At 45.2% G+C, this 14287-nt stretch overlaps 1 protein-coding gene across 3 annotated transcripts in view; it reads right to left on the bottom strand.

Annotated features, from left to right (window-relative positions):
* Positions 1 to 2037: 2037 nt before the first annotated feature.
* The window catches only part of LOC135010247 (gastrula zinc finger protein XlCGF48.2-like), a 38670-nt gene continuing 26420 nt past the window's right edge, over positions 2038 to 14287 (bottom strand). For 2 of the 3 annotated variants that reach the window (XM_063952339.1, XM_063952342.1), the window contains exon 6: positions 2038 to 6471. In XM_063952339.1, coding sequence (XP_063808409.1) covers positions 5564 to 6471 — 908 coding nt within the window. In that variant the 3' untranslated portion in view covers positions 2038 to 5563. The remainder of the gene's footprint in view (positions 6472 to 14287) is intronic. The other variant, XM_063952340.1, reaches the window with a different exon arrangement.

Genomic DNA, 14287 nt, shown 5'->3' with positions numbered 1-14287 from the left:
CTGTCACCTAATCAGGGATAGTCAGAACTTCTCTGATAGCTTCTATGAGAGCCTCTATTCCATGACAGAGTACCCTCCCTCACCTCTGAGTCCATCTCACCCACCTCCATGTCAGACCCCTCATCATCAGAGTCAGACTGCAGGACATGGGCCAAAGTACGTTTTTGCGGACAAATGGCAGGGGACTGAGACACTGACTAGAGTACGGAGTCTCTTTTCCGAAACTCAGTCATAGATTGTCTTAAGTATTGCACCTATTTCTCGTTCGGAGATAGCTTAGTAGAAATTGAAGAGATCACCCCCCTAATGGAGTCCAGCCACGCTGGTTCAGCCCCACTAGCCTGGGAAGGGACACTACACTAAGTACACACTAGTGACCCCCCCTGGGGAAGAACACTGTCTGACTCATTGTCTGACATACTGTATAGTGACAGCTTATACACAGAGGAAAAGGATAAATGCACAATTAACCCACAAACAGCCCTTTCAGGGATACACAGAGGTTTGGAACCAGCACACAGCGCCCCTATCGCTAATGCCAAGTTTAGCCAGTTCGCAGACTATGTACCTAGATTAGGGATTTAGTACACTAATAAATCGCTCCCCCCTGCTATGACCCCCTGGTACCGCTGAAGTAATCTGGAGTCTCTCCGGAGGAGCTGCGCGTCCCTGTCAATCAGTGTCTGTGTCACCTGCAGTAGGGAAAATGGCGCCTGTCAGCTGCTGGATCCACTCATATTGAAGCCTCTTCAATGACACGCGGTCTTCCCGCTCTTATTTATACTGGCTGAGGTAATTTTGTGCCTAAAATGGAGTCAGTCCCCCTTTTAAGTCTGTATTGCCAGTCTGGGTACTGTGTACACATCTAGTGTACTGACACTGAGTTCGCCCCCTCAGAAGCTGTGCGTCTGCACTGTGTACCGAGTCTGGAGACCCAGCTGCCCCATGCAGAAGTCGTGCGTCTCTGTACCCTAATACCACCATAATGGCCGGCGATCCGCTAACCAGGACGCCGGCTTTGTACTCACCACTCTTCATTCTTCTAGCTCTGTTAGGGGTGGCGGCGTGCTGCGGGAGTGTACACTCGCCGTGGTGGGGCTTGCGAATAGTTCCCTCAGGAGCTAGTGTCCTGTCAGCGGGGAACTGGATCATTAACCCTGAGAGAGGTTGGGCCTCCCCACCCCCACCCCCCACGAAGCAGGCAGGCTGGTGCCATCAAGTCCTGCCTGAAAATAACAGACTTAGAAAATAAATGCAGAAAACTTCAGGAGCTTCCAGAAGCGTGACCGGCTCCTCTGGGCACATTTTCTAAACCGAGTCTAGTAGGAGGGGCATAGATGGAGGAGCCAGCCCACACTATCATGTTCTTAAAAGTGCCCAATGCTCCCAGTGGACCTGTCTATACCACATGGTACTAAATGGATACCAAGTATCCCCTAGGACGTAAGAGAAACATAACATAATTTCACACAAAACATCTTATCCAGGCATTTTTAGGTTTTTGACGTTAACCCCACCAGCTTCACCTCAATCTATCACTTTCCTCTCTCTGTTGCACCTTGGCAACACATTCTACTGCACAATCAACATCTTCAGCTTCAGAAGTTTCTAAGGATGATCACAGGTAACATACAACAAAAGAGAAAAGAAAGATGCACTTGGAAACAGGCTAACACTAGAACTCTCAATTCTAAACCATAGGAGCTCTTATAATGTAAAAAGAAGAGGACGTGCTGACTACGGAGTCATTTGTTAGTGGAGTATTCTAAACTATGATTCCTAAGCTACAGCAATCCGAGGTTTATAAATGTTTCTAGTTTCACATTCACTAGGGGAGGGTTCATCCATTTTTACAAAAGTTAACATTACTTATCACCTATACATACCCCACCAACTAGACTGGTTATATACTACCAATAAATTCACCAAACATCTTTGATGACCCTTTGCCAAAAACTGCAAGATACATTGACCATCTTTTATGGCAACTTTTCCAATAAATATATGGATGACAAAGGAAATAAAGCCAGGAATACATTCTTATCAACTGAAACTCTAACGTTATTTTATTTTGTTTTAAATTTAATTACACAAGAACACCAGTAAAAATAGCATGATCTATAACAAGGGCATCCCAACTTTTTCTTTGGTGGGGTATCTTTAAAAAATGGCTTTAAACAGAGGTTCAGAACTGGCCTTGAAAAGGGGGAAAGACTTTTTCTGCAAAAAAACAAACAAACAAAAAAAAAACACTGACATGGCTAAAATCTGAACTTTCAGACCCCCACTTTTACCCTGTAACAAGAACCTCCTGTAAAGTTGTGCTAACTTAAAGGTTAAAATGGGAACTTACAGTACATTTGGGTGATGCAGGACACCTAGCATTCATTGTGGTCTTTTTCACATTATCTAAAATGATTTTGTATTTCAGTAACCAATTGGTAAATCTATTCTAGAGCAACAAGTATGCCATGCTCTTTACCTTTTCCAGGACCTTCTGGAGCATGATAAATGAGGGGATAAATCCAAAAGACCATCAGTATGTCAACAAACTTTGACTCCAGATCTCGTCTTGGCACAGTAATGTATTTCTTTGAAGTTCATTCTGGACTATCATATCAATATCTGTTTGAACTTATTTGTCCACTATCTGTTGGAAAACATCTGGATGAAGTGACCATTCCCCCAAATTTTTAGGTTGTCTGCAGAAATCGTCAGCATCCCAGTGCTCACACTGGGAAAATGCAAAGCTGTGAGAGTCGACACATTCTTCTCCACCCAAAGGAAGGTCCTTTATGTCTCCATGGTCTGGGTAATCTTGGTATCCCCTCTGATGGTTCAAAAATGCTACTGCAATAGCACGGTCTAAATCAGTGGTGGCCAACCAGTGGCTCTTGAGCCCCATGAGGCTTTCTTTATTCAAATGTGGCTCCCCAACACTCAAAATCACATGACCACAATATATCTGGAAACTGCTGCACTCCAGCCAGACACACAGCAGCACTACGGTCACTGAGAATTGAGGGAGCCGGATAATATAGGCAAACTGAGGACACATAAGAGGCTGCTTCAATGTCACGAGTTGTAGGGGCTGGTGTGATACAAGGGGGAGCTGGCTGGAGTTACACGAGGGAGCTGGCAGGGGTGACATAAAAGAGTGGTGGCAAGAGTGACACACGTAGTAACTGGCTGGAGTGACACAGTAGGGTGCTGGAAGTAGTGACACATGGGAGAGCTGGCTGGAGTAACACAGAAGGGTGGTACGAGGAGTGACACATGGGAGGGATGGCTGGAGTGATGCAGCAGGGTGATGGCAGGAGTGACTCACGGGGAACTGGCAGGAGTGACATATGCGGGAGCTTGCTGGAGTGATGCAGCAGGGTGCTGGCTGGAGTGACACATAGGGGAGCTGAAATATATTATGTGAATCTGGCTTTTTCAATAATTTTATGTGGAAGTGGCCTTTTCAATGTATTTTATACCGGGGCATGGTCTAGCAGGCACAAGGCCACACCCCTTTTTTGCACGTGTACCTTTGGCTTGATGACGGCTCTTTGATGTACCTAACTGGATTTTTTTGTCTCTTTGGCTCTAACTGGTTGGCCACCCTTGGTCTAAATTGACTTAGACTACCTGACCCTTTATGTAGACTTCAGCTAAGAAAAGGTCTATGTAAAGAGATCTTTGGGCACTGAAGGCAGCTCAAAGTTTCAGAACACTGATGTGGAATGAAGGCTCCTCCAGCGTCCACTTGCCCTGAAACCTGTGCTGTCCCTCAACTTCATAGATTAAGGTCTATTGTTCTGACATCATAAAAGAATAACCTGTCTACAACAGTGAACTCAATGGTGAGATGAGATTACAGATGAGGATAGGGATCTGTAGCATTTCCATAAAATCTTTATCTGGAACTTCTAAGAGTGAAATTGGGTGAACGGATTTGCCTCATAGATGGAGACAATTTCGCACAATGCTTTAATGCCTTCTTTTTCAAGAGCCATTTTTGTAAGAATGGAATCTTGTTTCCCAGAAAGAAAACCCCTCCTGAATCTGGTATCAGTCACACTGCCCAGGAAAAGCTTATTTTGAGCTAAAACTATATTTGATTTTAAACAATATATTACCCAACCATGGGAAATGAATTCTTGTTCTGTTACTATGACATGATCTAACAGAATCTCTGGAGAAACTACTGTTCTCAAACCTTAGTAAAGACTCTCGAGTGCAGTTACCAAAATTACTCGTCTGGCTACTGCACGAGGAAAAGGTTTGACAAAAAAACCTCCCACCTCTCTGCCGGCAGGTATCGGGACTTTTGTATAACCTCTTGTAAAGCCAAACACTGGTAGATCTAGAATAAGATTTAAAAAAAGAAACCCATGCATAGGTCTTTTACCCAAGCATCTGAAGTTAAATCTAACCATTTAACCCTGAAGCATAACCTATGAGCTTCCACCAAGGGCTTTTCCTGATGGTCCTTCTTCTCAGTATGCCTAATGTCTGTGTGTTGATCCGGGCCTGGTTGGCTGTCCGACCAATCTGGCATGCCTCAACTACGGCACACTGGACGGGGGTGGTGTTGTATCAGATCCAACACACTCTCTTCCTATTTTCTGGGCATGAAAGGTATGTTTGAGACAAGATAAAGGCCCCCTGCCCCTGGAGGTAGTAGAGAAGGAGAAAGAACTCCCCCACCTACCTCTCTATCAGCCAAAGAGAAAACAAAAAAACATAAAATCTGCCAAACTCAAAACTAGATGGAGCGCATCCTGGAACACCAGCACTAAGAAAAACTGATGTTGGTAGGAAACGTTGTGTGTATGAGGAGGAGCTTGAGTTGGCTTCAGTTTTAAAATGTCCAGGCTCCTAACACCACGCACAATACCTATTGTGTCCAGCCTCCCACAGGGATGAAAGAGTTTGTTATCACATCATTCAGCCGGAGAAAACGACAGGCTCCTCAATTGGAGCTGGCTGTATACCTGTCGCAACTTTTGGATGGAAATAATATCACAGTTAACACAAATCAATTCCTTGGCTTTGGCCAAAATGTGGTGAAAATATATAGCAGACACCAACATCTAAGAGACTGCAATAAGATCCATACATGTGCGATGTGTTCCAGTCTTATGTCGATGACGACCATTCCACTTTGTGGATGGCAAAGACTCAAGTTTTGAATTGCCCTCCAAAACTGTTATGTAATGTTAATATACATTTGAGAATTCACTCTTTAACGGAACTGTACATATTACTATCAATGACTTTTACAATAGGTAGATGTTGCAAAACTCTTTCATGTCAGTCAGATCACCGATATGGTTTTCATCTTGTGTGACTTTTCTGATGTACAACAAGAGCTGATTTTCGCATATAACATTTCCCACACTCAGAGCATGGAAATGGTTTCTTATCTGTGTGATTTTTCAGATGTGTAACAAGACTTGACTTACGTGTAAAACATTTCCCACACTTGGAACATGAAAATGGCTTCTCATCTGTGACTTTTCTGATGTACAACAAGAGCGGATTTTCGCATATAACATTTCCCACACTCAGAGCATTAAATTGGCTTCTCACCTGTGTGACATTTCTGATGCTCAACAATTTTGCATTTCTTTGTAAAACATTTCCCGCATGTAGGGCATGAAAATGGCTTCTCACCTGTATGAATTCTCAGATGTGCAAGAAGAGTGGATTTATGTGCAAGACATTTCCCACACTCAGAACATGGAAACAGCTTCTCACCTGTGTGACTTTTCTGATGTACAACAAGGGCAGATTTCTGTGTGAAACATTTCCCACACTCAGAGCATAGAAATGGCTTCTCACCTGTGTGAAGTCTGTGATGCATAATAAGAGATGATTTCTTTGTAAAACATTTCCCACATTCTGAGCATGGAAATGGCTTCTCACCTGTGTGACTTCTCTGATGTTCAACAAAATTTGCTCTATATTTGAAATATTTCCCACACTCAGAGCATGGAAATGGCTTCTCACCTGTGTGAAGTCTGTGATGCATAATAAGAGATGATTTCTTTGTAAAACATTTCCCACATTCTGAGCATGGAAATGGCTTCTCACTTGCGTGACTTCTCTGATGTTCAACAAAATTTGCTCTATATTTGAAACATTTCCCACACTCAGAGCATGAAAATTGTTTCTTACTTGTGTGATTCTTCTGTCTAACAAAAACTGACTGATTATTACAGGATTTAACAAATTCAGAAGAGGGAATGACTGTAGCATCTGTAGGAGCTGCACTATGTGTAGAAACATCTGAATTAATGTTACCCTCCTCATGGTTAGAGGGATCAGATGATATATCTGCGCTATGAGGCACTGGATGTATAATTGGGGTAATAAGGTTTTCTCCTGCAGAATCTCGTGTGATGTTCTTCTCTTCTAATTTAAAATCTGGAAACAAAGTTAGATGTCCCTCCGAGGTATTCCTGCCCCTCTGTCCATCTGCTGGAGAGATATGGAAATATATACATTATGGTAAGAACTTACAGTTGATTACGGTATTTCTCCTAAGTCCACAGGATCCATAGGATAACATTGGGATAAGAAGAAGCGACAGCGGATTTGCAACATAACGATGAAAGTATTTCGGCCTCCCAGCATGCAACGGGCCCATCCATATAAGCCCGCCTCCTGGCTCAGGCAAATCAGTTGTTTTTCAAAGCTCAAGGCAGGAGGATCATAGAGAGCCCTAATCAGGCGAGAAGAACACACACACATGGACACCTTTCCGTACAAAAAGGAAGAGGTGAGTAAAAGGATCCTCAAATCAGGTGCTTCAGGGTGGGATCCCTGTGGAACCTGTGGACTTAGGAGAAATATCGTTATCAACAGTAAGTTCTTACCATAACGCATATTTCTCCAGCAGGGTCCTCAGAATAACATTGGGATGTGCCAAAGCAATTCAGTGGTAGGGACGCTCCTGATTGGACAGGAGAATCCTTCGCCCGAATTCAGCGTCCTAAGAGGCAACGGTATCAACGGCATAATGTCTAATGAATGTGTTAATGGAAGACCATGTGCCTGCCTTACATATCTGTTCTGCTGAAGCACCACGTTGGATGCCCATGATGGACCTACCTTAATGAGTACAGTGAGCAGAGACATTAGCCGACACATGGAGATCAGCTTGATCAGTATGCTTCTGAAATAGTCTTCCGAAGCCACCTCGCCAGTGTCTGCTTATCAGCAGGCTATCATCTCTTGTGAAATCCGTAGAGAACAAAGAAAGAATCTGTCTTTCTGATAGCACTGATACAATCTATGTAGATCCTTAAGGCACGGAGTACATCCAACGATGCAGAAAGGCCCGGCCCCTGGAAAGCCGGGACTACAATTTCTTTGTTAAGGTGGAATTTAGACACCACCTTAGTAAGATGCCCAGATTTAGTTCTGAGAACTGCTCTATATGGATAAAAAAAAATAAGCAGAAATGGAGGACCACATAACAATGCCCCTAAATCTAAAACTCTTCTAGCTGAAGCCAGGGCCAGTAGAAAGAGAACTTTAGCTGTCAACCATTTAAGATCCACTTTTTTAAGTGGTTCAAATCGGGCAACTTGAAGGGCCTTTAGGACTACACTTAAGTCCCAAGGCACTGTAGGAGGACAAAAGGAGGTTGAATGTGCAGCATTACCTGGGATAAAGTGTGCACATCCTGTAGGTTGGCAATTTTCTTTTGGAATACAGTCAATGCTGATACTTGCACTCTCAAGGAAGCCACCCTTAAACCTTTATCCATTTCTGCCTGAAGGAATGCTATGACCCTGGAAACTCTGAAAGACCTAGGGTCAAATCTCCGTTCACTGCACCACTGAATATAGGCTTACAATATTCTGTGATAAATGCGAGCTGAGGAAGGTTCCCTTGCTCTGAGCATTGTTTGAATTACCTGTTGTGAGAATCCGCTTGACTTCAGGATAGAGGTCTCAAGAGCCACATTGTCATAGACAGTCGCTCCAGGTGTCTGTGATAACAAGAACCCTGCATCAGTAGATCTGGACGTTGAGGAAGCAAAAGTGGGGCATCCATCGACATTCTCTGCAGATCTGTGTACCAATGCCTTCTGGGCCAAGCCGGAACTACTAGTATCACGGCACCCTTTCCTTGCTTTATCTTTCTCACCACCCTGGGTATTAGGGTGATTGGAGGAAACACATAAGCCAGATGAAAGTCCCATCTCACTGACAGGGTATCCACAAAGATCGCTCTGGGATCCTTTGTTCTTGACCCGTATGTGAGAACTTTGTTGTTCTGACAGGACGCCACGAGATCCATCTCCGGCAACCTCCACCTGTCGACCAGGGTCTGGAAGACCTCCGGGTGTAGCGCCCATTCGCTTGCCTGAATGGCGTGTCGACTGAGAAAATACGCTTCACAATTTAGGACTCCCGGGACAAACAATACGGACAAGACTGGATGATGAAGTTCTGCCTACTTTAATGTGCGACTTACCTCCTTCATTGTTTTTGGCTGCGAGTTCCTCGATGATGCCGTTGAATTGTCCGAGCGGATCTGAACTGGTTTCCCCTGAAGGATGTCCTTTGCCTGAATCAGCACCATGTATATGGCCCGAAGTTCCAATATATTTATTGGAAGGAAACTTTTTTCCTTGTCCACTGCCCCTGGAAACAAGACCTTCTTGACACTGCTCCCCAGCCCTGTAGGCTGTCATCCATTGTCAGAATTTCCCAATCTGAGATCCAAAAGGGTCTCCCTTTGTCCAGATGGGATGTCTGCAGTCACTAGGCTACCAGGCTAACAACCTCCTTACTTCCAGAGTAAGGACCATAGTCTGCGTTTTTATTGTCTGATGAAAACCATTCCATTTGGTAAGGATTAGATGTTGCACAGGCCTCGAATGGAACTGAGCATACTCTACCACAGAGGCGGCCAAAACGTTGAACGCAATCTACCGGTAGCTTGCGGAGCTCTCACCGGTAGATCGCGATCCAAGTGTGACTTGCCGCCTCTCTGAGTCTGGAGCGTTCCCATTGATGCATTGTGTGGGTGACATCATGACATCAGCCATGCACCCGCACAATGCACAACTGGGAACGCGATGTGAGGATCCTGTGCGCCTGCTAGATCTGGTTTGATCCAGTCAGCTCAGCGCCAGCAGCAGCAGGACAGCAGTGGTGGGGATCCAGCCAGCCAGCGGGGATCCAGCCAGAGGGAATGCACTCAAGCCAGCCAGCGTTAGATAAAGTAATGTTAGTGTGGGCATATGGCACTGTGGGGCATATCTGGCACTGTGGGCACATGGCACTGTAGGGGCATGTGTGTATCTGGCACTGTGGGGGGCATGTGTATCTGGCACTGTGGGGGAATATCTGGCACTGTGGGCACATGGCACTGTAGGGGCATGTGTGTATCTGGCACTGTGGGGGCATATATGTATCTGGCACTGTGGGGGCATATCTGGCACTGTGGGGGAATATCTGGCACTGTGGGCACATGGCACTCTAGGGGCATGTGTATCTGGCACTGTGGGGGCATATCTGGCACTGTGGGGGCATATGTGTATCTGGCACTGTGGGGGCATATGTGTTTGAGGTTTTTACCTGTGGTGGCCAATGTGTTATTTAGTGTTATACCATGCCCCCTTTTGTTATGTCACGCCCTTTTTTGGGCACGCGCAAGTATCCCGCCTAGGTAGATAAAAGCTTTTCTGATTTCAAAGTAGATCACCGACTCCAAAAGTCTGGCCACCCCTGCTCTAACATGTCGAATGTTGAAACCTTCAATCCCATCACACGCATTGCTGCTTGAATGGATACCCTTCGACTATGAAGCACAGAGGTTCTCAAACTCGGTCCTCTGGGGCCCACACAGTGCATGTTTTGCAGGTAACCCAGCAGGTGCACAGGTGTATTAATTACTCACTGACACATTTTAAAAGGTCCACAGGTGGAGCCAATTATTTCACTTGCTATTCTGTGAGGAGACCTGCAAAACATGCACTGTGTGGGCCCCCGAGGACCGAGTTTGAGAACCTCTGATGTAGCAGCTCTTGAATAATTGACTGAACTTTGGATATTTTGTTCAGAGGCTCAAATCCAATACAGCTCCCAAGTGAGTCCACCACTTTGACGGAACCAGAGACGATTTCGCCCAATTTATGAGCCACCCGTGCTTCTGAAGACATGTTATTGTCTGTTGCAGATGACGCAGAAGCAAGTCCTGAGACTGTGCCAGGAGAAAAATATCGTTGAGGTATGGAAAAATTCTTATCCCCTGCTGGCAGAGATAAGCTGCCATTACCACCATAGTTTTGGAAAATACTATGGGGGCTGTGGCCAATCCGGAATGCAGGACCTGGAACTGAAAATGCTGTTGGAGGATAGTGAACCTGAGATAGCGCTGATGGGACTGGGCTATAGGAACATGTAGGTAAGTATAATGGATATCCAGGGATTCCAAAAAATACCCTGGCTCCATGGCCAAATTGATGGAACGTAAAGTCTCCATATGAAAACGAGGCACCCAAATGTACTTGTTCAGCACTTTGAGATTGAGTATGTGCCGGGACAACCCATTTATCTTCTGGACTAGAAACAGGTTGGAGTAAAAACCCTGTCCTTGTTGTGCAGAAGGAACTGGAATGATTACTCCTGACTGAAGCAATTTCTGAACTGCCTCTTGCAAAGCCCTGGCCTTCATCTCTACCAGAGACAGGCTGGTACAAAAAATACCTTTGAGGGAGCTTCCTGAAAGCAAATGCATAACCAAGAGATATCACTTCTTGCACCCAGGCGTCTCTTGTAGACTGATGCCAGATCTGTGCAAATTGAAGAAATTGACCTCCCACCCTGGGATCCAGCAGGTGGAGGCCCGCCCCATCAGGCTGATGGCTTATCTTCTGATTTAGAAACCAGTCCTCTGGGGGGGCATGGCCTGATGATTGAGGGAGGACATGCTTCCTACGAGCTCCCATAATTCCCCTCTAATATACCCCTTTTTTCTAACCTCAATTACCTTTTAACAGCCCCTGTCTTCCCCCTGGCCTCCTCCGGATCCAGGCAGAGTGGTGCAGAGGAGCTGGGGAGCGACTCCTTCACTCCTGCAGGTTGCAGCCCTCCTGTCCTCTCAAAGCCGGGACTTTGATATCCGGGAACGGCGACTGTAGCCATCCAGGGATGCCGCGGCTGACGGATTGCTCCCGCTCGCCATAGAATAGGGACCGAGTGAACCCACGGCACCCGCTGAGCATCCCTGCCAGTGAGGCCATCGACGGATTATCTGAAGAGAGCCCGGCGGGGACCTGCGGCTTGCTGGAGACACTGCGGCAGTGGTGTCCCCCCCAGCAGATGGCCATCCTGGGATCTTGCTTCCTCCTGCATGGCTGCCCCCGGAGCCTGAGGACTAGTGCCCTGCTCTCTCCATATAGCTTCCAGCTGGTGAGTGGCCCCCTGCCTCCACAGTTCTACAGCTGCTTTCATACATACGCTCCATAGCACTGTTACAAAGACCTGAGCAGCCTTTTGGACTGCAGCCTGGGCAGAGGGCCCAGTAGCTATTCCTGGCTCAGTTCCCTCAGATACCCTATGTCTCCTGCGCCCCGTGGAGGTTGGAGACAGCCCAGGCACCCTGGAGAGTTGGGCTATACCACCATACTTACCTCCTACTCTCTGCAACTCTTATAGCCAGCCAACGGCATTTATCTTTCCCTATATTATATTTCATCTTGCATATGTCGGCTGGGAATCGTGATAACTGTAACCACATGAAGCTGCCAATCCCCCTACTACTCTCACAGGCCAGTGAGTTATATCTTTAACTCCAATACCCCCACACAAAGGGTAAGTTTATCAGATATCTGCCTCATCCACTGCTGGGGTACCCCCGCACAAAGGGTCAGTTCTCATCGTCTGCGTTATCGCAATTTCATGTATCCCGCACTTCCTTAAAATATTTTCAAATCCATATTCCTACTAAGATAAAAAAAATTGTATGGCCTAAATCTCTCCCCCATTATTCGATCTATTTTGTCTCAACTACAGAAATGGATGCACTTACCTCTCTCACTACTAGGCAGAATTGCGCTTGTTAAGAGTGTAATATCTCATAATCTCTCATATTGCATACAGATGCTCCTGATTGCCATGTCCAAAGCTGATACTACCATATGTTCTAGAGCGTTCATAAAATTCATATGGCAATCCCAAAAAAACTAAAATTTCTCGTTTACGCTTGGTCTAACCGAAAACCCTCGGTGGAATGGCCCTACCAGATATTCAAGCTTTTTCCTGTGCTGGGTTCTTCCAATATGCCACAGACTGGCTACTAAACCACACTCACTTCACAAATTCCACTCTTGATGATACTTTATTCTCACCCTACGCCCCTACTGCCTTGTTACATCTCCATAGAAAATGTATTCCTCCTCATATACTAAATCATCCCTTTTTTAAAGATACATATTTGGCTTGGATAACGATTAATAGAAGAGTGGGTAGAGACTATACCAGCTCACCCTACATAACAGATGATTTTATGACTGGGCTTGTATAGGAATTAAAGCTATCTGCGACGGCTTCGACTCTGGAGGCCAAATACTCTCTTTCCAACAGTTACAAGAGAAGTTTCACCTTTCAACCTCACAACTTTACATGTACTTACAGTTAAGACATTATACTTCCTCTAAACCACCCTACTCGTTAGCTACAAACTCTATTGCTGCAAACAAAGTCTGTGCAAACATAGCCCAAGGGGGATCAACTTGCACCTGTGTCTGCCTTGTATATTTCAAGAGACCTTGGTCAAAGCTAAAACAGTTTGTACACAAACCATCTTGAACCATATCCTGAAAGGTTAACCCAACTTTGCAAGACAAACATGATACGAGTGTTGGTGCTGCTGTGAGTGTATTTTCCTCTCCCTTGCCGCTCTTAGACATGATAAATAATCAGACACTTGCACAGTGTACTACACAATTTGTGACTGAAATCACTTTAAATTTTGTTAAAGTGACATACAATCCGACCCTACCCTGCTTTGCACCAGCATTGAGGATCGGAATAGACAGAAAAAACTGACAGAATTATAGTAAAGTCAGCAATCACACTAGCAATCAGTCATAGATTATACATTAGTATAATAAGCAATTATGAGCACATAATCAATTACAAATACATTTTAAGTATGTAGGAGAAACATATTACTGCATTACTTTATATAAGATTTAACTGTATTCAGACGCATAGCAAAAGAAAACAACAGTAATAATGATCAGACTCATATGCAATAGCACTTATCCAACTATTCGTAATCAAAAGGTAGATAGAGATGTAGTGCTGTATTACCCATGCTCAGTACAGTGGGATACAGGGAGACTCACCCCGCTTCCAGCACCGATCAATACGTTGGCGAACGCTGAGTGGATCCAGATGCTAATAGTGTACATAGCCGCTCCATAAATCTATAGTGAACACAGACACCCAAGTGAACACTGACGCACCAATCACACAGCCGCATATGCTGCAACTGGGTTCCCTTAGTACACAGCGTCTCAGGCGGAAGCGGGAAAACAGTTCATGGCAGGAGACTTGGAGGAAACTGGTCATGACTCCTCACTGCTGACATCAACCCTAGGGATTGCGGACTTAAATTACCCCTGGAGCCTATGATTCCTAAGGCCTAGCGCTGGAGCACCCCAAATGTTAGCGACTGTTTGGTAGTATACTCCAAAAACAGTGCGGCTGTGTCCGTGTTCCCCCTCTAAGCAGAACAGATGCCTTACCTTCTACCCGTACTCCGGCCTCAGTCTGGTAACGTCTGCTGGACTTGCTAGTATATCCAACAAAGGCCTGCCGAAACAAAACTGTACTCACGGGTAAGCATTGTCGCGACTAGGTGGGGAGTTGTAGGAGCGACTCTTTCTAAGGCACGTATAAGACGCTTTTTAAAAAGAGCACTCAAAAAAAAAAATAGTAAGACTATAGAAATAAAATAAGAAAGCTTATGGCTGCTAAAAACCAGCAGCCCATTGACCATGGTCCGGCTCCTGCCACACCAAACAAAAAACTGATTTCCCTGAGCCAGGGAGCAGGGATATATGGACGGGCCCGTTGCATGCTGAGAGGCAGAAAAGCTTTGACCATTTGGTGCAAATCCACTGTCGCTTCATCATATCCCAATGTTATCCTGTGGATAACCTGTGAACCCTGCAGGAGAAAATTCTTACATTTTTTTATTATATATAAATACAACTGTTGAATAAGTAAAACATTAGCTTAAAATGTAACACAATCACGTCACCAAG

The sequence above is a fragment of the Pseudophryne corroboree genome, unplaced genomic scaffold, assembly GCF_028390025.1.
Source record: "Pseudophryne corroboree isolate aPseCor3 unplaced genomic scaffold, aPseCor3.hap2 scaffold_2316, whole genome shotgun sequence".
Taxonomy (NCBI): domain Eukaryota; kingdom Metazoa; phylum Chordata; class Amphibia; order Anura; family Myobatrachidae; genus Pseudophryne; species Pseudophryne corroboree.
This window is presented reverse-complemented; position numbering and strand designations above follow the sequence as displayed.